At 38.4% G+C, this 23969-nt stretch overlaps 2 protein-coding genes across 14 annotated transcripts in view; one reads left to right on the forward strand and one right to left on the reverse strand.

Annotated features, from left to right (window-relative positions):
* BCLAF1 (BCL2 associated transcription factor 1) lies at positions 1-23969 on the reverse strand. 12 transcript variants are annotated; one of them, XR_014155112.1, is made up of 14 exons: positions 23827-23963; positions 20345-20408; positions 19507-19631; positions 18075-18980; positions 16159-16827; positions 15897-16066; positions 11130-11235; positions 8745-8829; positions 7766-7941; positions 6522-6702; positions 3694-3840; positions 1445-1651; positions 1241-1327; positions 1-208 (listed from the first exon to the last, which is right to left on the reverse strand). XR_014155112.1 is itself a non-coding variant. In XM_081856502.1 (13 exons), the coding sequence occupies exons 3-13, from the start codon at positions 19608-19610 to the stop codon at positions 1322-1324; spliced, it is 2757 nt and encodes a 918-aa protein (XP_081712628.1). In that variant the 5' UTR covers positions 19611-19631; positions 20345-20408; positions 23827-23968; the 3' UTR covers positions 1-1321. The 12 variants fall into 12 exon arrangements, 6 of the variants coding, with proteins under 6 accessions (XP_081712628.1, XP_081712629.1, XP_081712631.1 ...); XR_014155113.1 differs by having other exon boundaries at positions 1-587; XM_081856502.1 differs by having other exon boundaries at positions 1-1327; positions 23827-23968.
* The window catches only part of LOC309338961 (uncharacterized protein), a 19739-nt gene continuing 18791 nt past the window's right edge, over positions 23022-23969 (forward strand). For both annotated transcript variants that reach the window (XM_081856506.1, XM_081856508.1), the window contains exon 1: positions 23022-23242. In XM_081856506.1, coding sequence (XP_081712632.1) covers positions 23156-23242 — 87 coding nt within the window. In that variant the 5' untranslated portion in view covers positions 23022-23155. The remainder of the gene's footprint in view (positions 23243-23969) is intronic.

A 23969-nucleotide genomic window follows, 5' to 3' on the forward strand; every position in this document is an offset into this window, starting at 1 on the left:
TTTTAGAATTTTCACATCTTTATTCCACTGAAGACTGAAAACATGAAGATATCCAAATGGTCAAGTTATTTATCTGAAGAAAACCCACGGAAAATACTATTTTACAAACTGGGGAAAAGATTGATACATTTGGTAGCTGGATCAATATTGCCATGAGTTTTCTGGCCGACACTTTCACGAGATGTCAGTGAGTCTTCCTCTAATGTTCCTGCAGTAATAATGTCATTTCGTTATACACACTGCTTAAATGTTATAAATGGATAGCATCTGGTGCTTTACATAAGACTATGTTTATTATGCATGTAAACTCTGGGGGAAAAAACACTGAAACATGCTTGTGTTAAAGGTAACTTTTCCACTACAATTTACCTCTTTCTGTCGTACGCCTAAAGGTTTGGAATGTAGGACAAGTCTTCTTGTAAGAAAAGTATGCAGAAGGTCAAGCTACTTTTAGTGCTGTTGCACAAACAGTTGAGGCATTTCCCCATTAGCAGTAAGGGTATGTGGACGGAGAAACGTAGCACCTGTTAAGCTACAGCTCTACTTGTCAGATCTAGATCAGTTCAGAAGAGAACTCCCATCGTGTTCTAGAAATGTGAATGTATGAGAGAATTAATAAGATCCCAACACTGACTTGCATAATGTCCTATTTGCACTCATTTTTCAGAAAATGGGATACAAAAGATAGCAAAGTACTCAGGTTCTCAAACGTGATCAATAGCAAGCTTTGTGAAAACAGATTACAAATCCTTAATCTTGCAGTGCTGTTCAAATGTTGAGACATTTGGTGGCTGCATTAAACAAATTATTAGTCTCCCACCCCAAATCAGTCAAAGTAATATTATGCTGCAATTTAAACATAAGCCACACAAATAAAAAGTTCAGGAAATTACTAACTCCATCATAGAATTGATCTTTAGTACTGATTTATTTTAAAACGCTGCCTCAAGATTTAGATGTGCAGACCTAAGTTTTACTTTAGAATAAACACAGCTGTGGAAGGGGCAATGAAATACAACTTTCAGGGTTCTCACCATATATTCTGGACAAAGCAAAGTTACACTGCTTATAACAATCAGTAAACATTTTAAAAAGTTGCTCATGACAAATAGTATTGTACTTTTTCTACTTGCTTTTGTATAATCATCAACAGTTACTATTTAGTGAGATTGCAAAAGAACAAAAAACAAAAACTAAACTAAACTACTCTCCAACAATAAAATTTAAGTAAAATGCTTACATTCATTTGAAGACAAGTCATATTATAATGCTGTGTAGATAGCACATAGATGTTTTCAGCTGTAGTTCATCTTCAAATTTACTATTCCTGTGCCAAAAGAGATGAAAATGTTTGCACTATTTACACTTTGGGTTTTTAAGCCATTTATAATTAGAATTAGAATTCATAGAGCAATAAAGGAGTTCATAAACCAGAACTACTTACTTTTTCTTCTTTACGTCTCTCCTTGTCTTCATTTTCCATTGTTTCTTCTTCATCTTCCACAAGCCCATCCCCTTGGTATTTGTCATGTGTCCACTTTGGACTGCTACCTGATTTTTTGAAGTTGAATCTTCCTCTGCTACGCTGGAAAGTGCCACGACCTCTTCCTCTTTTAGCCCAGTAATCTACACCATCATCTCTGTCATCATGCTAGAGTAAAACATGGATTAACAATGGAAAATTAAGCATCTAACACACTTTATTTGAAAAAGTTTAAACCGCCTGCTTCACATCTCTAAAAACTGTAGCTGAGTCATTTGTTCTTGATGTTCTGAAGCATACAGACATACAAAATTGCCCAATATCAAGTTAGAATATTGGGTCCATCAAACTCAGCATTGTCCATTTGGACTGGAAAGCTTGTGCAAAACTATGTCTTGGGTAGAGGCATCTCCCAGAGCTGCTACCAAAGATGCCTTAATTGGAGATGCCAGTGATTAAATTTAGTGTGTTAGATATACAAAGCATATGCTGTACCACTGATCTAAGGGCCCTCATTGATTTGAAGGGACACAGAACAGATTATTCATAGTTTTAGGTGCAACAAAATATCTTTGTCATTTGCACAGGCTTCTAAACTTCTGCTTGTCTGATTCAATATAAATTGTCTATGTTTCAATTATCTATACCACACCCTTGGGTTTACCAGTACTAATTGATGGAATGCAAAAATGTATGGGAAGAAACAGTAAATAATGGATTAATATACATATTTTCTGAAAAGTCACATGGCAGATTTGCTACATCAAAAAAATCAAAGAAAACTAACCATGCCTACCATATCATTCTCTCAATTTCCAATGCTGATGAATGAGTGTGGTTGCAACTATAACTTATATAGTCAAAACTTAGAGGAACTCCCAAGATTTGCACAAAAAAACAGAATAAAGTGGAGGATTCCCAAAACAGCCCAATTAGTGCTAGGTATGTACAATGCCTACAAAATGTTGGCTGGCTGCTGGAGGAGGGGGAAAGGGGAACAAGCACCGTTAACATTTTGTTGCAGATCACACTTACTTTATATTTTTTGATTTTCATCTATAAAAATCTGCCAAGTGAGCAATCAGAAAGATTTTACACAGAAATGCAAGTTCCCAATATTGACATAGTGTAGACCATGAAACAGAACACAGGATAGACAAGGCTATTCAGATATAGCCTTGACTTTCTTCCCAATGCAAATAGGCTAAAAACAAGTTAAGGAATTGCAAAGCCCAAATCACTTTGGATAGAAGACAGGACTTTGGTGGCTTCCTTGAATGGATGCTTTTACTTTCCCTCCAATAAATGAATTGCTACTGGAAATGCTATACTCTGGGGGCAACCCTTTTGTGAGATAAACTTGCCCATTACCTGACACTGGATGACCAGTCTAACACTGATAGGGAAGGCATAAATAACTCTCTTTTGCCTCATAAAAGCAGCACACGGTTATGGTGCAGGTAAAGTTTGTTGTAAACATCCCCCCCCAAAAAAACACAACCCCGGGTCTAAGGGGCATCAGGAGAATACAATGCAAAAATATGTTGTTTTTTCTAGTCATATATTGACCAAAGGCTTTGGGTCAGGGAAGCATTTATAACTTCCTCAGGGCCTAAAAGGTACTTGGGGGTGGCGGTTGGGGTGAACAGGAGGGGCAAGATTTTAATTTTTATTCAACTGAAACCAGTGGTGCAATTACTATTGGTTTCTCTCACAGCTCTTATGCAAGCCAAACACCTTACAGTTGCAGGTATTACAACTGTGAAATCTGCTATAGAATAAGGTATTTACAACTTTGTATTGCAGGAGTAAGTCAGGCACCCCCAAACTCGGCCCTCCAGCTGTTTTGGAACTACAACTCCCATCATCCCTAGCTAACAGGACCTGTGGTCAGGAATGATGGGAATTGTAGTCCCAAAACATCTGGAGGGCCGAGTTTGGGGATGCCTGTTGTAAGTGCTAGACTTTCTCTCCTTTTCTCTTCACAACTGAAAAGCAAGAGGTTGTGCAAAAAGACCTGTCTTCTACAGCTAGTCATTTCTTATCAGTCTACGTAGATGGATATAAAAGCAAGTATGAGCTCTAATGCTCCCTCTATAGGACTCTTAAGATTCTTCAAATGATAGAAGATGCTTTAGATATTGCCTACATAAATTTGCTTATAAGACAAGCTTTGAGAAAAGATGCATGCATAATAGTATGGCACCCACCAAGAAGTATTTCTTGCTTTTTGGGGTATATTCAGGATCCCATTCCTCCTCCTTCGGTCTCTTTTGAAAAGTAGTGTTTGAGTTGCTGGGACCAGTATTTGTTCCAGCAAACACGCCTCTGGCTCTTCCTCTGCCCCTAATTCGAAACTGATTAACCAAAGCATTTATGCATTTAATTTGTTTACACAAAGCAAATGATAAATTCCTAATGCATGAACTAATATGCTTTGTTATCATTCATCAGATAATACCACACACAAATGAAGTGGCTTATGGATCAATCTACAGAATTTAACAGCCACTTTAAGGTAATGGCATTCTAGCTAGCAGAAGAGCGTTTACATATTTTTTTTAAAAGGGGCGTATCCAAGATAACACTTTGAAAAAGTAGTATATGAAAGTGAGAAATTTCTAATGTCTAGTAGTCTGCAGAAAACACAAAATTCAGCAATTTTTGCTGATGCTTCTAGTTCTCCAAAGAAGCAGCTTAAAAGCCTAGCTTTGAAGGATGGAGAAATTAAACACGTGTTCGGGAGTTACTGTTCTCTTACTGCACATTGCAATGAACAATCAAAGTCTGGTAGTCTAGAATATTCAACATAAAAAGCAAGAAAGGAGAAAAAGTAAGAGACACGGAAAGAGCCTAGATTTTTTAAAAATGCATTTTAACTGAAATAGCACAACAGAGATGTAATAGGAAAAATACTTTCAAGTAACTTAAAAGAAGTAGCATTAAAAAACAGTCTTGACCTGTTTCTAGTTGCTGGCATGGCAAGACCCACAGTTCTGTCCAAGTCATAGCTGCCTTTCAATGTTTCATACACTATCCTATATAGAAGGCTTATTTATCACAGGAACTATATGGCACAATATTACTTACACCAAAACATTAAATGATTATAACTAAGGTATAAACCACATTAAGTAACTAATTTGAAGATCTTGGAAAATGGACTTTGGTGACATTTCTGAAAAGATAAAAAGATTGTGGTGTAATGTTGAGGCAGATGTGGAGGAGCAACTGCTATAAGGAAGAAAAGAATAGGTTGCCTGAAGCTTAGGTTCTTAAAATTACATACTTACATTTATATTAAGTATGTAAATTCTAAATCTAATATATAACATGGGGATACAGAATTTGCATACAGGATTGCATGCTTCGGCAAGTGCATTGTATTGCCCTTTAAGTCCACTCACATCATGTGAAGAAAACAAACCAAATTATTGAGCGCACATTAAGAGTCTGCTGAAAGACCAGCAACTTCTAGCTCTTCTTTCCCAAATCTTTCAATTCCAGCTGGTCATTACAAGAAGCTCAAGTGCATGAGCTTGTTTCCTCGCCCCCCTTCAAACCATTTTGCTTCTGTGTGTCTCTCTTTTGATCTAAAGCCCAAGGGCAAGGACTACCTTTTTGATGATTTTTGTAAGTCACACCAGAGCCGTTTTTTTGGGGTTTTTTGCATGAAGAGCAGAATAAGAATACTTTAAAGAAATAAAAGAAAGCACCACTAAATCATCTCTCTCTAATATACTTATTTGCCACCAAGTAATAGTGTTTCTTAAAATTTAAAACTGGATACACCCTCAGTAATAATAACCAGTCCCAATTCCATCTTCCCATTTAAACTACTAAGCTGTTAAAATGTTGCTTTATATTTCATAGCATACATGTCATTCCATAACAAGAATGTTATATATCCCTTTTTTGTTGATTATATTCTTGTCTAACTTCTTAGGTCAGTTTTTACAAATATTGGTTGCTCACAGTCCAATTGAACATAACAATTTATTGTAATTCTTTAAAGTACTTTGCCCTAGTTTAGGTACCCTTGATAAACTGTAATATTTTACTATTAAGAATTTAGCTATCCTACTCTATTCTGAAACAATGAAACCATAAGCACAGCAAAGAGAGCCAACAACAAGCCAACTCTGGATTATTTAAATATTGCAATTTTAAGGGCCTCAGGATTTTGGCATTTGCAATTAATGGGCATTACTTAACTGTGACTACGTGTCACACAAAACCAACACCTTACTAGTGATGTTTGGGTTGGGTATAAGTAATCCATTGTTCAATTTGGCCTGCAATGAGATGTAGGCAGCAAAAATGCATCTCGCTCCTCCCCATAATGAACTCTCTCATCCCATTTTAAAGCATATGATACTATCCAGAGTGCAATGAACTTTAGCCCAATACAAATAAGGCAACTGCTTTAAAATTTTATACACCTGTCTCTCATGCCAATCTCAAATAATGGATGACTCGGCTCCTTATTTGTCACTGAACATGAAAGCCCAGATGGCACTGTTTTCTCTTGTAGTCACACATTACTCTGGTTAATTTGGTCCCTCCTGCTCAAAACACTGCTCATGATTAAAAAGAGACTAGAAATACAAAAAAGTAAAACAAAGAATATGGAAAAAGGAATACACACAGCAGAAAAACTTACTCCTTAATTCTACCAACAAGGTAGAATATTCTGTGAGAAAATTCACAATCAACTTTTCAAACACTTAAAATTATGACTACCAAGCATATCTGCAAGCTAATGGTAGAACACAATAGGAAACACCGCAGGTGTTACTAGATGTTTTTTGTGCGTATTTTTATTATTTTAAGCCAAAAAAGATAAATATATCCCTATCTAGGGTAGGATTTTATATATTTCCTCCTTGCAAGCTAAATTTCCAGCAGGAACTTCTTCAAAATGCACTTCCATAATATTTCACATAAAACAACTAAACCCTAATAATTTGAATGCAATTATTATAATTATGACTTTTTTAAAAACAACAACAACAGGAAAAGTATGGTAGAAACTCACAAATGTGCCTCTAGGTCTTCCAACTCCTGTGAAACCTGGGTATTCTTTCTGCTCGTGATGGGGTTTAAATTCTTCATCTCTTTCTTTCTTGCTGTCCTTTTCTTCTCGGGAACTGGATGAGGAGGAAGATGGGGAGGAAGTTGAGGAAGATCGAGAACGGTCTTGCTCTCTTTTTTGTTTACTGAAAAATAAGAAACCATACTGTTTGCTGTAGCATCCTATACATAGGATTTATTTTCCGTGCCCATAGAAGCTATCCTCTTTTCTTGTTTGACTCTAACGTGCAGTATTATTACACTATCCAGTTTCCATCTATAACTCTTTAACAGCTAATGGCTCATAGCACCTAACAAGGAGAACCTATTAGCCAGCAAACTAATTTAAATATATATGCATGCTTTACAATGGAAGAGAGAATAAAAGGTAGGGGAAAATCCCCAAAGTTAAAATTCTAAAGTGATACTATTTCATTTATTTTGTACATCTTACCAAGAAGCAAAAATTGATATTGCCTTTTTGCTATATAAACCCAGGGTGCAGAAATAATCAGCAACTGATGGTTGTATGGACATCAGTGTAAGAAAGTAAACAGAAAGTGCAAGTAAATCCATGATTATGTAAGTAAGAGCAGGAAAATATGATCTTCACATTCAATTTCCCCAAAGCAAATACATTTGGCATTGATTTTACAGTTTTTATAGAATATAATACAAATCCCCAAAGGTAGATATACCTGAAGTAATTCTTATCACTGCTACAAGTTCACACTGAGTAAGTTGCTTTATTAAAGACTAACCTGTTCCTCTGAGCCCACTATCTGTCTTGAGGGGGGGAAATAACTCTCACCCCCCTTTCCCACATTAAGCCTACATGTCAGTTAAATTCTCATAATCTGGGTGTTATGAGTTGAAAAAGTGCGGAATCAAGCATAACGAACCAAAGTTCTTACACAAACTGTTTACAGAAATGTACTGCATTGAAGTCCAACCTCCTGATGTAGCCTGGATAATAGGACAGATTAATTTGTCATTTTTTTTCAGTGTTAGCTTGCTATTCCAAAGTTTTTGTCCTCATCCACCATAAGCCGTGTAAAAGACAAATACATTTTTGCTGTAAAACAAATAATTTTAATTGTTTAAATTTAGATGTTCCATTGTACAGTGATAACTGAAAGCAATTAAGCTTATAATTACAAAAGTCTAATTAGAAGCTAAAAGCCTAGTTATGGGAGCTAAGCCTTTTACCTGTCATCTTTGTAAGATTTATAATCCTTGTAATCCTTTGGTATTTTCTCCTGCTTCCTTGATCCACTGGATTCCCTGGAACCTTTAGAGTCTCCTCGTTCTTTACTTCTTTCTTTTCTACGACGGTCGATGTCATGTCGAAGATCTGCAGCATCACACTTTAATTTTTTATCTCCCTGGATCAGAAATGTGCAGTGTTTTAGTATTAAAAACCCTTAAGAGAATGAAATAGGAAATCAACCTCTTTGCATGCAATCCTATACATACTTTCCTGTAAGTAAATCATAATGAACCTAGTGGGAATGCATCTAAATAAACAGGCGTAGGATTCCATTGTTACCCAGCTATGTAAGCGATATTCCCTTTCCCAATAGCTCTTTTGCACATTTAGTAGAATGATCTTTCACAGAAGAGTGTGGGACTGAAAAGTTACTCTTACAAAAAGAAAGCAGACCTGAAAGAAGCTTTCAAGTATTATCCAGGAACAAAACTTCAATATAACAACATCTTTAACAATTACTAGGACAGTCTAAAGAAAAGTTTATTTTACATCCTTCGTGGATAACATTGGTAATTAATGGATTGAAGCCAGAGATAGGATACCACTCGTGAAACAGGGCTTTCTGGATATCACACCCCCACCCACCCCCACTTAAAAGAAAAAAAACTGCTCCTGAGAGTGAAAGACTTTAGTGCGACTGGCAAATTCGAGAATTAAGCAAATTCAGAGAATCCATTGTCTATTTTTCTAAGAACAAAAAGTACAGTAATCCTTTTGTGTCAAAGTGATAAAATGTCACAATTAGATTACACAAAACTGTTCCACTGCATCCTTCGAAAATGATCAGAACTAGGTCAGACCTATTATCACTTAAGACATAAAATGATAAAAGCACAATTTGTAAAACATGCCTCTGGGATAAAGGGCTTGGATGCTTTAAACCAAAACTAAAATTAAGAATATCAATTTAGAACCTACTTTCTGAGTTTCTTCTTTAAAGGCTCTCTCTTCTCCCGCTAAACGGGTATGCTTCCTCAGGGCACTTGGAGAGATGTCAATCCTCCTAAATGCAAGATTTTTAAAAGTAATAATTATGGCTGCCAACATTCATCTCTGTCAAGTGGAAAACTGGAAACACAAAAGAAGAAGTGCCATTGTGCAGTCTAAAATTGAACCCATTTAAAAGTACAGATACATCTCAAGAATAAAACCCATAGACCTACCAGTCAAATCAAAATAGCAACAGCTACACATTTCCACGAAGTTAAACCAACAGCAGTATTCAAAAACCACATAATGCAACATATTATTTCAGGGGCAATTTCAAACTAGAAAATTCAAAGCCTTTTTACATTAACAATACACAGACATAGCAACTCCACACAGAGAAAAACAAAATCTGTAGTTCATTTGACAGGTATCAGCATTCACTTAAACGCACATAGCTAGAGTTAGGGAGTAATGTTTTATATCCTATTTAACTTTTTGCAAACTTAGGCCTTGAGTCAAAGAGCTGTATATCAGAGAAAGCCCCAGTGAGAATTCCAATTCTCTTTGAGCAACTGCACTGTATGTACTTTTGTAACTACATACAGTTTGTGATACAGTACAGAGGATAGCTATGGAAAAAGCACATAAAGTTCCCTTTGCTCTTTGTATCCTGGCCATAAAGTTTCGTATCCCCTCCCCAACAGGCCCAGCCCATCCATTAGCTATACTGAGACCTTCTCTTCAGATGGCAGACTGAGAAGAGTAGCATATTCACACACTGTCCCTCAGTCTGGTCATCCTTCTATTTAGCACTCAAAGAGTTCCTACAAGGCTTTTAACTGGAACTGGGTCACCCAGCCTTGTTCTAAGGAAGAGTAAGCAGTTTAAAGTTTAAAAGTAGTACACTGTTAAATTTAAAAGGTATTTGCTGGCTGCCATGGGAATGGTACACTGGGAAGCAGTGCTGGCTGTGCGCTAAGGTACCAGGAAATTTTGTGCTGGTCCTGCCAATATACACAATTACCATTTAAACTGAATGAAGCATTTATTGATTTACTTACAATATTTCTATACTGCCCATCAACAAAAAATTCTCTGGGCAGTTTACATATAGAAGTTAAGCTATGAAATGTAAAAATAGAAGAAAGGCATAAAATATTAATCAGTTAAAACAGCATCAGAAAACAACAATAGTGCACAGAACTTAAAAATACACTAAATCTAAATGACATTTGAAAATAAAAAAGTATTCATTTGGCACCAAAAAGACCACAACCTTTTTGGAGATAACAGTCTACAACTGGGGCCTCACCACTAAAAAGACCCTTTACCCAGTGGCCACCCACCTCACCTCATTGGGTGGGAGCACCTACAGACAGACCTCTGAAGATGATCTTGGGGTCCAGGTACATCTACACGGGAGGAGACTATCTTCAGTCAATACCAACACTGGGCCCAGAAATTGACTAGGAGTCAGTGCAGTTAACAAAGCATTGGTGTTCTTTTTGTCCTATTTTAAACCAGCTGGATTTTTTGGACTGTTTTCTAAGGCAACTCCATATATATCTCATTGTGGTATTCCTATTGCTTGCCTTTCAGAACTGCACTGTAAACAGGCCATCTGGAAAGGTTCAGCTAAATAACACTGAGAATACAGTGGTGAACATAATTTTTTAATTTAGCAGCAACACTCCCACAGAATAATCTCAATATAATGATCCGGTCTCAGCACAAGTCTTCATTTCTCTGCATTTAAGCTGTCTCCCATCTTGTTTAATTGCCCTCACCATAACCATAACCATAATAATATCCCGCTTCTTCCCCAGAAACAGGTATCAGTATAGCTATATACCAAAATGCTGCCCAGGTTCTGCTAAGGAGAAGGACACCTGGGCACTATGATGTCAACTGCCAAGTCATCTCCATATTCTACAGAGCAACTAAGGCTTCAACAGCAGGGCCAAACATACCAGAAGTCCTACAGAGCCCCCATTAGGCTTCAGGGGTGACCCATTTCAATAGGTCTCCATCCATTCACAGGGGGGAAATCTAAACCTCAAGAGGAAGTAACCATGACAAGGGATTCATGTTAAATTCCCCACTTTCAGATCTCCAACCTCCTGCCTTTTTGAAAGAAAGAAAAACCCAGTCAGGAGTGTGTCCTCTTACAGAAACATTTTCAATTCATGAAACATTTTTTTATTATTACCAGACTTTAACAATTAAGTATGTATCACATCTGATCTGGCGATTTCCCCCAATAATTTCTTCTCCATAAGGAACTTGTTGTTTCACTAAGAAGTTACTTATCTTTTGGAGAGTAACTAGTATTTCAGCTCAGCAAGAAGCAGAGAAAATTATGTAATACTGCACCTGTGTATTTCAGGACTCTTTTGCCGGGTGCTATGTTCTTCAGTAGACTTCTGATAAGCAGTGAACCTCTCACTTAGGGTCATTCCAGCTGACTTGAAATATTGTTCTGTTGGTTGCAGAGGACAAATACTGTCTAATTTTACTACACACACACACATATATATAATACCAAACAAGGATGTAAAAGAAGCAAATGAATTCTTAAAATATACAAGACACAAAAATAACATTTGTCCCCACATCTTTCTTAAAGTACAGCAACAGGTAACCATTGTATTTTACAATTTTCTCTACACATACACTCTGCCCAGTACGACTACGAATTCAAAAAACGTAACTTTTTAATGCCGGAGACAGTTCTTTTTGCCAAACATTTTTGCTTTGTGCCCAGAAGAGCAGAATACATTGCTGTATTTGTAGAGGAAAATATTACAAATTTAAAGAGAGCTTCTTTGGTTATTTAATTAATTGATAGATATAGAGCTAAGTGTTCTTCATTAATGTTGTAACCCTACACACGTTTATATTAGAGTAAGCCCTCTTAAATTCACTTGGACTCATTTCTAAGTAAACATATATAAGATAAAGATATGGGAGGTTTTTTCCTTAAAAGGAACACAACTTCTTCTTTTCAGACCAGAATGAAGACCTTAACAGCTGAATATATTTAAACATCTGGCATCTTGGCAAACTTGGTAGCATATTTAAAAGTTTCCTTTTTTTAACCCAAGACCATTAAATTAGTAACACACATTACATTTTGAAAGACCAGTTCAACAGATGTTTGAATGTAAATGTAAAAGAGAAACACGTGTATAATTATAACGGACTGTTAAATGCTACAAATAAAGCAAGCTATCCGCTTAACAGGTCAATGTACATCTGTATCAACTTACCGCCCAACATCCAGCACATCTCTCATAACCAATCATTAAAACTTGATATGGCCACTACAAGGGTAGTGCCTCAATCATAATTCCATCAAACACAGGAATTTGAGCTAGCAACTCAGTTTTTGTGCCATTTTTGCCAGGAAGATAGAAGGTTCAACTTTGCCTGTTTGTGCATCTGTTATCTTTCAACAGCTATTTTACTTTTGTAATATGGATTTTGCCATTTCAAAACACATTCCAGGACCTAGTTGCAATGAAAAAGAAAATATCACTGGGCATTTTCAGCTCTAGGAAAGTGAAGAGCTGTTTAGTCTAGCTGCATTGCACCAATAATGTAAAATTACTACTATGTTTTTACCAAAACTCGATCCACAGGTTTTGTTTTGTTTTTTCAAGTGTGTAAAAAGATTGAAATACCTTCGGAAACAAATTATGATTTAGACACAGCACTAATTTGGTCACAGATCTGGTCAAATTGTGTATTTTATATATTCACTGGAACCATTCAAATTAAATGATCTCTTTAGCTAGCATAATGTCAGGGATTTCATAATTTGGTAAAACATTTTCTGGGTAGGGAAGCTTATTAAGATTTGTTTTGCAGTTCTCAAATTGGAATGAATTGAAAATGTTTAGAAGATCAGCTCACAACTACAGTCGATGTACAAATATAACACAAGACATACAGAAATGCAACTTTCTATCTAGGCCAAGATAAATACTTCATTCTAAGGGTGACATCCAATGATGTACACCCACTTGCATAAAGAAAATTTGCTTATGCAATATGACTACTGGTTTCTCTTCTCCACCCTCCAGCTCCTTGCAGCTCCAAAATCTGCTCAAGGGTCCCCCAACTCACCAGGGCAGATTTGGGGGCATGCAAGGGAGAGAAGGATAAGATGGCTTGTTACGAGAACAAATGCTGGCTCTTGCTATGTTGGATCTCATCCTATAGTAGGCAAAAAAATCAATTGTCTGCTCCTCCCTTGATGAACAATTAGCAACATCTAAGTTAGTACAGTGAGAGAACTAAAAGGATAAGAGAATGAATTTTCAGTAACTTTATTATAATATTGTGCCCCATGTTGCATAACTGTTAGAGATCTGGTCAATCAGTCCATATACTATGTTATTTTCAATATTTTCACCAGCAAATTCACATCTTTGAAATTCTTCATGATTTATTACTATTATAACAAAACTAGCTGTTCCTCAAGAAAAAGCAACATAAAGCAGGAAATTTAGGGTGGTATTTAACTACATTCTTGAAATAGCAAAATGAAACCCCCTCTTCTCCCCCATCATCCCCAAATCTGCTCTGGAGGGCTGGGGGAACTCCAGAACAGATTTCATGGGTGCACAGGGGAAGAACATACCATTGCACAAGGAAATCCTTACATCAACAGAATGTTCACATTAGTGCTACACTGAACACAACCCAAAATCTGTCCTTAATCAAGATGTCCTGCAGTTGGTATTTGCTGAGCTTGAGTGATGGTGCCTTCCAATGAATACATTTGGCAGACCCACTATTCAAACTAAAGTATATGCATGTGGAAATGTTAGGAAAACAGCTATACATATCAGTAACATTAGATAAGAGAATTAACTGTAGCTAAGCAATAAAGCACATATTTTGCAAGCTCAAGGTTCCATATTGAATCCCAGGCCTCTCAAGTTAAAAAGAGGAGTAGGTAACATGAAAGACCTCTGATTGTTACACAAAACCATACTGGGCTAAGTAGACAAAAAGTCTGACCAAAATTAAGGTAGCTACCTATGCTCTCTTCCCAAATGCCTACTTCACCAGGGGGGAAACCCTAATGGCTAACATCTCTAGACTTATATGTAAACACATTCAGCTAGTGTTTTGCAAACACAGCCACATGCCTCTGGCTGAAACTGAAAATCTTCCCCTTCTAATCCCAGCTTGATTCAAATATATGACTGAGCAATGTCATATGTGGATGCTTTTGTTTTGTTTTGTTGGATTCAGAGGTAGGTCTTGGGACTTGCCTACGCCAAGTAGCAGCTTTCTAGCTAGCAAGTAAGAGTTATCACCGTTTTGAGGAGAAACTTAGAAATCTATTAGTAACCAGGGTGTCTTTAAATATATATTTCTAGAAGAATATCATTTGAATCAGTCAGGCAATCCCAATCAGCTTTAAATATAACTAATTTAAATGCAACTCATTTAATTACAAAATAAGAAAAGTGCTAACACACTAAAATCTAACTAAGATTGGCTTCAGTGCACTGTTCCTTGTACATGTAACAGCTAGGCTACAGCCTGGCCTCCAACTTGCCATTCCATCTTTCACTTTACAGGTGGTCCAGTGCACTGAGGCTGGGGTTATAATGTCTGTCTGTGCCCCCTGTACTTCCAAGTGACATAAGATTGCTCTTACCCATAGTGTTTAGTAGATCTGCTCCTATGCACAGAAAGGGTAACATCCAAGACTACAGTTCCAATTGTGTAATATATTTCTTTGTACAATCAAACTTCCCCTTCCTCTCTTCCCACTTTTAGCTCCCATGCCCCTCAAATCTGCTTGATAGTTCAGAGACCTTTCAGAGAAGATCTGCAGAGGGCAACAGGGTGGAGAAGAGAAATAGGAAGTCCCATTGAGCAAGTGGAAGTCCACTCACATGACAATGGAGGTCACTCAGAGAGTTCATGGGACTATGGAGGGGGCACACTGGGAGATTTTATATGACATTATTCATATTCATCTCAAAATAGAGTATGCAACTATGGAGAGGAGCATGCATTCCATTTGCCCACTGGGGCTATGCAATGCTGTGTGTCTCTGGATTCCCAAACAACTAATGATTTTGAAGTTCAGCCCTGTACAACTAAGGACAACTAACTTCACACTCCCATGCCAATCTCTGCCCTTTGGGTACCATCCAAGGCCTACCCAGCTATAAATGGACTGCCTAAGCTCCTTAACACTGGAGCAGGAGACCCAACTTCTGGCTGTAAGTTGAAAAACAAACACTTACACCTATGCAAGGCTATTTAGTCAGCAATGCACTTAGTTCCACTACATATAGACATGAGGATGACTTAATTTGTCACTACAGAATTCCTACTGGAGTGTGACAGTAAGGATCAAGGAGACTTAACTAAAAAGACGTTATGCTGCATTTCTCTGTTATATTGACATGTAGTGCAAACCAAAATTATTCAAGACCAGATGAAATCTCAGCAAGTTGTAACTGTATCAGATACACATGCACACAATTAGATGCAAGAGACTGGCCTATGCCAGAGGCACAAAACTCAAATCACCCCAAGGGCCACTTTCTTATTAGGAAACCACTATATTTCCCACAATGTTATGCTTTTATGCCAGCACTTTATTTAGTCATCTCTAACTAGGTTGCTCCGTACATCATAGCACACACTCATCTTTCCACCCGAACCTTTCTCAGTTAACCCTCTTTTTAATATTTCCTCCCCACCTACAGGGGTCTCTGCAGCTCAATTTCTGTTTCCCCCATCTTTTCACTGTGTATCTCTTAACACTATCTGCTCTCTCACCTCTATTATCCCCATCTTTTCCAATCTCTCTGTCCTACACATCTCTTTAATCTCAATCTCATTTCCTCCTCCTTTTCATGTGAATCCAGGGAAAAGAGGAATAATTTAAGTAACATCTGCCAAAGCTTCTCTAAAACTATGCAACACTCATCAAAATCTACATATCCATTTCCTAGAATGCTGAATGTTAGGATATATAACCATAAGAGGAAAGCATGAAGTCTACATGAACATAAAAGTGCTGAATTTCCCAATGGATTGACTTCACCATCACTTTCCTAATGCCATATGATGCTCACTTTGTATGGCAAATTCAAAGCATACCTTTGACATGATGAACTAAGGACACAATGTGCTGAATAAATGACTCTGATGTGCTTTTGCTGGCTTGTGGTAGCTTAATGTGGTCAAAGATGGATCGGAATTCTTGCTCCTTCTTGACTGAATGGACAAGTGTACTAGCAAGCAGCCTGTCTTTAGTCAAGGAAGCAGGTCTAAAGTACATAACACAAAAAGAAGAACAAAAATTTATGAAAAGCAATTCCTTCATGGATAAGTGAAAACGGTTACAAATTCAGATAATTACCTGTTTGAATCATCAAGTGGTACAGGTGCCATTTTAAGTTTAACTTCAGGTCGATGAGAATCACTGGCTATCATTTTGATCCTAAGTGGGCTCTCCTCCCTGAAAGTAGATTTCTCTCTTGCATCCAAATTCTTGTGCAGGGGAGGACTATAATCAAAGAGTTCTTTGAGCTTCTCAGACTTTACCTGCTCAGGTGACTGGGTTTCTTTCTTCATCATTCTCTCAGATACTTTCTCAACTTCCTTGTGCGTATCTTTTAGTGCACTAGGCCTCTCCACTACATAGCTAGTTGTGTCTTTAAGCTTGTAACTTTTATCTTCTCTAAATCCTTCACTGTCTCTGTTTGCCTTCAGAGAGATTTTAGATTTATACTTTGAGCCTTCCTCCTCAGCATTCCGGTGAGATGCAGCAAAGCCCTTACCCTGATCTGCCAAAACAGACTTTCTGAACTGTCTATAATCTTCAGTCTCCTCTGTGTCCTCCCCTTCAGAGTCATTAAATTTTTGTTTTCCAGATTCTTTATCCATATAATATTCCAAAGCTTCTTGGTCCTCCCACTCTCTCTCTCCCTCTGTCCTCCCTTTTTCTAGCCCTCTCTCCTTCTGAGCATCTTTCTCCCTAGCATTACTCCTCTCAAGCAGGTATACTCTAGACTCTTCATCTGTGTACCTGTGGATGGCAAAGAAGAGAAGAATAACTCCCAACTGCTTTCATTTCAGTCTGTAGCATTTATCCTTATGGCATCCCAACTCCACAAAATGAGTACCAAAGAAAACAAATTTAATTATACAATTATAATGTTTTTTATATATTGACTGATGAGATTCTTCAGTGGCTCTTCAGATTTTTTAGCTATTTCTTGCACAAGTTCCTGTACTTCTGTGCCTATTTTATTTTGTAAGAAAACTGCTCTCTTTTACAAATCATTATTTTTCTTAAATACATTTCAGCATCCCATTTAATTCCAGAAGTTCAGAGCATATAACACTGTCAAAAAACAGCTTATAAAAATGTCTTCTTACACTGCTTACATAGTAGAACACACTTACAATCTAGATACAATAAATTGCAAGGCATTTGCCAAAGCAGTTACTGAAGCAATACAATGTGGTTTTTAGTCTCTATCCTATATATTAAAAGTACATCTAGCCCCCTAGTCTATTTCATTTGTAATCTTCTACGATATTTGTATGCCATTTATTATATATTACTAAGCTAATAGAATAATTTTTCCTTTATAAAAAATAATATATTTCAGAAAATATATTCAGTAAATTGAGAAGTGAACAGAATTGTACTATCTATCCTGAGAAACAGGATATCAGAGAAACAGATTTCCAACTGGTTGAATATTTCATTTTTAAAAGACACAACATTGCATAAATGGTTACAGCTATGTTCAGTTCTACAGATACATTATAAACAAAGGTGAGAACCTTGTCAGCTAGAAAGTTGCCAATGTCCAGTTTAAATTTTAACAATTTCTCTGCTGAAGATAGATACAATCTTGCACTTTTGAAAAATCTAGGCCACCACAATGGTATTTCCTTTACCAAGACAAAAGGATCTTTCAGCACTACTGCTTAACACTGCTAGAGCAACTCTTATTAAAGCTGTAAAAAATATGGGAAAATCACTCTCATAACAGGACTCTGTTAATACACATTAATCGGCAGTATATTTCTTTAATTGCTTCCAATGAAGACACTGTAACATACTAATGAAAACGTATATTTACAGCTCTGACTGAGAAACAATGAAAAGTTCATGTATACATTCCTAAGTCAGAACCTTAGTATAACCAGCATAAAATTAGAGAAAATTCAGGTACTTTTCATTGCACAATATACATGTATAAAGAAGTATGCTTACTGTACTATTTATGTTATCTTTATTTTTGTAGTTATAGTTCCTACCTTTTCAGAAATTTTGCACCCTTTGTACTTTCTTGATCCCCAGCTTCAGGATAAAAAGAACGTATCCGAGATTCCTCACGTGGAGCATTCTGTGATGCAACTGCTTTAGCAGGACTTCTCCTTGAAGGAATGTGATGCAGCGGGCTATTCTGGGAAGGGCTATAGCGACTAGAGCCATTTCCAAGGGAGCCAGACCCAGACCTCTCAGGGCTATGCTGAATGGAATGCGAGTGCTGAGGTGTGTTTTTTGCTGAGTGGACTGTGCTGAGTAAGTGGGCATCAGAGCATGAGGAACTCTGACTAGGTGGGGAAGCAATAGAAGGACTATGGGGAGACCTTGGACTGTTATCATATGCTGAAAGGCCAGGCCAAATATCACCTGAAGCTGCTGCAGATTTACTGAAATCATCTAGTGCCTCAGAAGGATCATGTTCAAATGCGCCCTTTTCCTCCTCTTGTGATTTATTTTTTAATGGACTGTCTTGTAAAGCAGCTCCCTCCGTTTTCTTTGCTTGCTTTTCTGATGACCCACGTCTTTTAGAAGATACGGGAGACTTGCTATATGGAGATGAAGACCGAGATGAAGAGGATCTTGGAGACCTAGAAGATCTGTAGGATCGGCGAGATCTGCTCCGAGATCTCTGGGAAGAGACTGACCTTCTCTTTGGACTTCTAGAACGTGAGCGACCTCGTCTAGGGCTTCGAGAGTGTCTTCTATTCCAAACAGGTCTGTAACCTCCACGGTGGTATCTACCTCCACCTCCTGGGTAATATCCTCTACCTCTTCCTCTATAGCCATAGGGGCGTCTCATTCCTCTATTATTTCTGTAATCTCTGCGGTAATCTCTATTATAAACACGATCTCTACTGCGAGATCGTGAGTACGTCCTAGACCGAGACCTAGAACTAAGATAAATAGAAATGTTAGTGCCCATAGTTTATGACTCTTCTAAAATAAGAGTTACCCATATTATGTACAGTGGCATGGCCCAGAGACACCCCTGCCCCAAGTAGCTCCATTAAGGTCAGGAGGCACTCTGAACAGCAGCCTTTTGAGGGTCAAAGTGCTGTGTCGATGGAATAAAATACAGAAGCCCTCCCTCAAAGAAATGTGCAGATAGCTATTCTTTCTGTTTATATGAGCTGGAGGGGGCTGGGGAGAGTCAGGGTAAAAAATCAGAGCAACTAATTCCCTTTGTTTCTCTTGTTTATAAGCATTTCTTTCTTGACATTTCATCTGCTATAAGCATTAAGTCCTGTACATCCTCTGCAACTACTCCACACCCAACGGTAGTCTACAAGCTTCAGTAGCCAAAGCAAAAAATGTCATTCTTAGCATGCATTTTAAATTTCTGCTAATAATAAAGTCTGTCTTTCAAATGTTTTAAAGAAATTAAACCACTGAGAATGTTAATAAATGGAAGAAATGTACCTGTATCTCTTTTTTCTAGAGTGTGATCTGGATCTTGACCTTGAACTGGACTGTGATCTGGATTTTGATCTTGAAGAATGTGATCTAGTGTTAGAGCGACCCATTTTCCCCCCAGTAGCTTACACCTACCAAATAGAAAATAGTAAATTGAAACACATTACCTTAGTTTCAGGATGATCAATTCATATATGGATAGTGGTAAATTATATTTTAAAAAAAATCAAGAAGAAGCCATCCCACCCTTCAAAAAAAACTTTTCAAATTATCACTAATATCCTCAAACATTATGTTCCACATTATGGCAAAGATCAGTGGAAAACACTATAGGTAACAGGGAACAAAAATGTCAAATATTCTTTCAATATTCACACTGAATACATTTAATGCTTATGCATTTTTGTGTGTGTGCTGTTCCTTTCTTGATTAAAAAGACCTTTCATTTATCCTTGTCTATATTGAACTAAAAATAGTCACTAACTACTCTACTGTTCTTTACCCCAAAGATCTACCTTTGATCCATAACTCAGAAAGTCACTCAAAACACCTATTCTTTTTGGGAGCAGTTACAAAGTACCAATCTCTATAGCCACAGCAGGTGCTGTGATTCTCCAGAGGTTTGAATTCACCCCCAGAGATGCACTCTATTGTCTCTTGAGACAGATGGATGCCAGCAAACTCCATCCCCCCAAATGAAACTATAAATATATGGTTTAATAAAACAACAACAACAACAAATTATTTATACCCTGCACATCTGGCTGGGTTTCCTCAGCCACTCTGGGCGGCTTCCATTTTAATGGTCTTAAAAATATTTAAACTAGCTAAGTATTTAGCTTACCTTGCAATCCTGCTAGACAAGAAATGGATTTAAAATTCTTGGTATGCACTCAAATGTTTAATTCCTGTTTTTAAAAAACAAAACAAAAGCAGATGTTATTTGACTGCATAGTTAATACAGGTTTTAAAAAATGCTTGAAGTATTTAAACAGAGAAGATCTGAAGCACAGTCTGATGTGGTGGGTTATGTTGTTTCAAACTCAGAGTAGCATTTACTCAGTGCAACACTGTCTCACAGCCTGCTGAGTTTAAGTTGATTGTTCAGAAATACAGTACATGTTCAAATTGACTTAATTTATTGGCCTTTCCAAAAATTGCTCAGTAAGAATATATAAGCATTGTATCACAACGTTCTTGTATCTTACAGTAACCTATCCTAGTGCCACCACCTATTGTGGTGCCACAAATTAATAAAGAGGTTTGGGTTTGGGGCATAAAAGCCAGAGCTTAGTCAGAGCCCCTTACCTGCTTGGGAGCAACAGGAAACCTAAATCTAAGGCCCTGTCCTGATGTGAAGGTGCCAATGCTCTTTGCCTCTGAATGCAGTGCCTAATCCACCTAAAGTGCTGAACAATGGTATAAGGGACACACACAGAAAATATTTTCTGTATGTAAGAGCTCTCAATGAATCACAAAAAATATATGCTCAACATATACGGTTGCTTATACCTCAATACCTGCCTCTTTTCTGAATATGAATGTAATTTTCAGTATTCCAGCATAGTTAAAGAATTTATTTTATTTAGTGCATTTATTTCTTCATTTCATCATAGAGCTCAAAGTGGCATATATGGAATTATCAGGTGGTCTCCCACCCAGGTGCTAACTAGTTACCAGACCTGTTTAACTTAAGCTTCAATGTGTGTCCTCAGACCAAGCAATGTAAGCCCAGACATTTAGCAAAATAAAAATGAACTTTTTTATTTTAAAAAGCCAGATTAAAATTAATCACACATTTTTAATGTTATCTGGTAACAACCAACTCAAATGAACACATCTCACAATTCTTCCAGAACTGCAAGTCTATGACAAATCCATAATGGGAGAAAAATACTGCACATACTAATCTGCACCACTTACTAGCCACTTTTAAAGTGATTTATACTTCTAACACTTTTAACAGGAAAGTACAATGGACTCTTCAAAAAAAGTTCTGACTAGTAAGTAACAGTGCTGTTACTTATTAACCCTACAGCAATAACTCTAAGATGCTCAGCCTAATATGAAATGGAGAAAATCTTAATGTAGCCTAACTTGCTATGAGAAATATAAATTTATGTCATTTATATACCACCCTTCTGCTGGCCTAAGAGTTCTGTAGAACTGCGATGGTTCTGTCAGGAGCTGATGAAATCTGCTCCCTGATCTAAACTTCTTCCTTCTGTCTTCCCTCAAGGTATAGTTCTTAAGAAGGTACTCAATAATTTTTCAGCTTGATGTTTTATTTTTTATTGTCTTTGCAAATCTCATTAAAGAAAACATTAAAAAACAAAAGCTATGAGCCACCCTCCAGCACACACTCCCAAGATACATAAATGAGAGCTAGTTTGGTACAGCAGTTAGAGTGGTTAAAATAATAAGCATGACACACCCATTCATTAAGGAGCGTTCCTGGTGCATTTGCATGATTTACTGATCCAGCTTGTTTTTTCTGATAAGCCTCTGCTGATGTTGGAAAATTCTACCACCACTATCAAGTGTGACTTGACCATTCAATTACTTCTGATGCAGACAGAGTAGGCTGCCTGTTCCATCTCAGTGTGAGTCACTGAGCTAGGCTTACCAGCTTTCAGAACAGGAGAGCAAGTAATCCTGACATTTACACTCTGAAAGTAAAACCTTCTCAGGTATGTGACCTGTTCCTTGCCATCATAATTTGGAAAGTGTTGCAGCCTAATAGTGAAATCTTTTCTTTCCTGTGTGAAAGTACAGGTACAAGCCCTAATACAATTTGCTAATACAATCTCCCATAATGCTATTTGAAAGTCTTAATACTTAAAGAAGGAAGTATACCATATCAAGGAACCATAGCTCAATGGTAGAGCAACTGCTGACTGGTATGCCCCAGACTTAGTTGGTCTTAGACTTAGTTGGACTTAGTTGGTCTTAAAGACTTAGTTGGTCTTTAAGGTGCTACTGGAAGGAATTTGTTTTGTTTTGGTATGCCCCAGATACAGCAAGGAAAGACTGGAACCACAGAGCGCAGCTGCCTGTCAGTGAAGACACTACTGAGCTAGATAGACGAATGAGCTGACTTGGTGTAAGGCAGCTTCCCAAGTGCCAAATAATAATTATACCAAGTTCACTGTGGAGAAAGTCATAATTAACAACTCTTTTCTTGCTTTGACTTGGGTAAGCTCAATCACATGAAATGAATTGAAAGGGCTTGGAACACACTGTAAATTTTACCTCCAGATGCTGCTCTCAGAGGACATTTGCATGAGCCTGGAGCAATATCCACACACTGCTGCAGTTGAAAGATACTGCAATTACTGTGATAAGTCATTTTTTGTATCTGTTGGGAATGAAATTCTTAAGGATACACCCCCTTTCTTCAAGATAAGGCCTCCCTGGAAACACTCTTGAGCATCACTTGGAAGCAAGTTTAATCGTGCGGACTTGCCCAGAGTCCTGGCACTGTGTGAAGAAGGCACGATCCACTGATTACTCTGCACACCTTTTCGCCTTTCTCAACAAAAGGTCTGGTGCTCAACTAGGAGCCGCAGCCAGTTACGAGCAGCTGTCTGGCAGGGCACGTGCATGCCGACATGCGTGTTCGAGGCATCCATTTAGGGCCCTCGGCGCGGCTAGTATGCCGGGAGGCTGCCAAGGACTCTCCTTCCCCCTAGCTACACCTCGTCGCCCTTCAACTGACTGGTCGGGGTGGCGAAAGATGGAGGCAAGTTAAAACGTTATCAGGCGCCGCTCGTCGCGCGGAAAAGACTAAACAGAAAGCGACGCCCCCCTCGAGGGGCGAGGCGGGCCGCTGCCTTTGGCCCCGCCCAGCCGGCCTCGTTCCGGCCTACCTGCTTCCTCCCCCCCCCCCCGCCCCATGGGGGAAAGAGGCGGGAGGGAACGGAGAGAGATGACGGGCCCTGGTCCAAACAAGGGAGGCTGCGCGCAGTGTGGGTGTGAGGGAGATGGGAGCCGCCTCTAGCCCCCCTCCCCCTCCGTTCCTCCCGCCCTTATGAGGCAGACCAAGCCCCTCCCCCGCCTTCAGTTAGAAAAAGGGAGGGGGGTTGCGAAGGGAAGAACTCGAGGGATTTTTTTTCAAAAAATAACGGCGACTGGAAGCGGGGGGGGGGAGGGAGAGTTGCCGAGCGCGCTAACAAGGCTTCTCGCGCCGGAGGGCCAAAAGCTGGCGGGGCGGGGGGGGGGGGAGCGGCACCCATGGCGTCCGAGGAAGAACCCGAGCAGGCAGAAGACCTCTCTGGCTCCAGCCCTCCTCGGGCCGTTCGAAGTCCTGCGTTGGCTATGGCTCACCCTTCTCTGAGCGACAGCTCCGTTCGGCTCTCTACCGCTCGGCGGCCATTTCCAGTCACGGCGAAGGAAAAGAAATGGGGGGCGGCGGGGGAGAGAGACAGAGAGGAAGGAAGAACCATAGAGAGAGAAAACCACTTTCTGCG

The sequence above is a fragment of the Podarcis erhardii genome, assembly GCF_964252035.2.
Source record: "Podarcis erhardii genome assembly, chromosome: 3".
Lineage (NCBI taxonomy): Eukaryota > Metazoa > Chordata > Lepidosauria > Squamata > Lacertidae > Podarcis > Podarcis erhardii.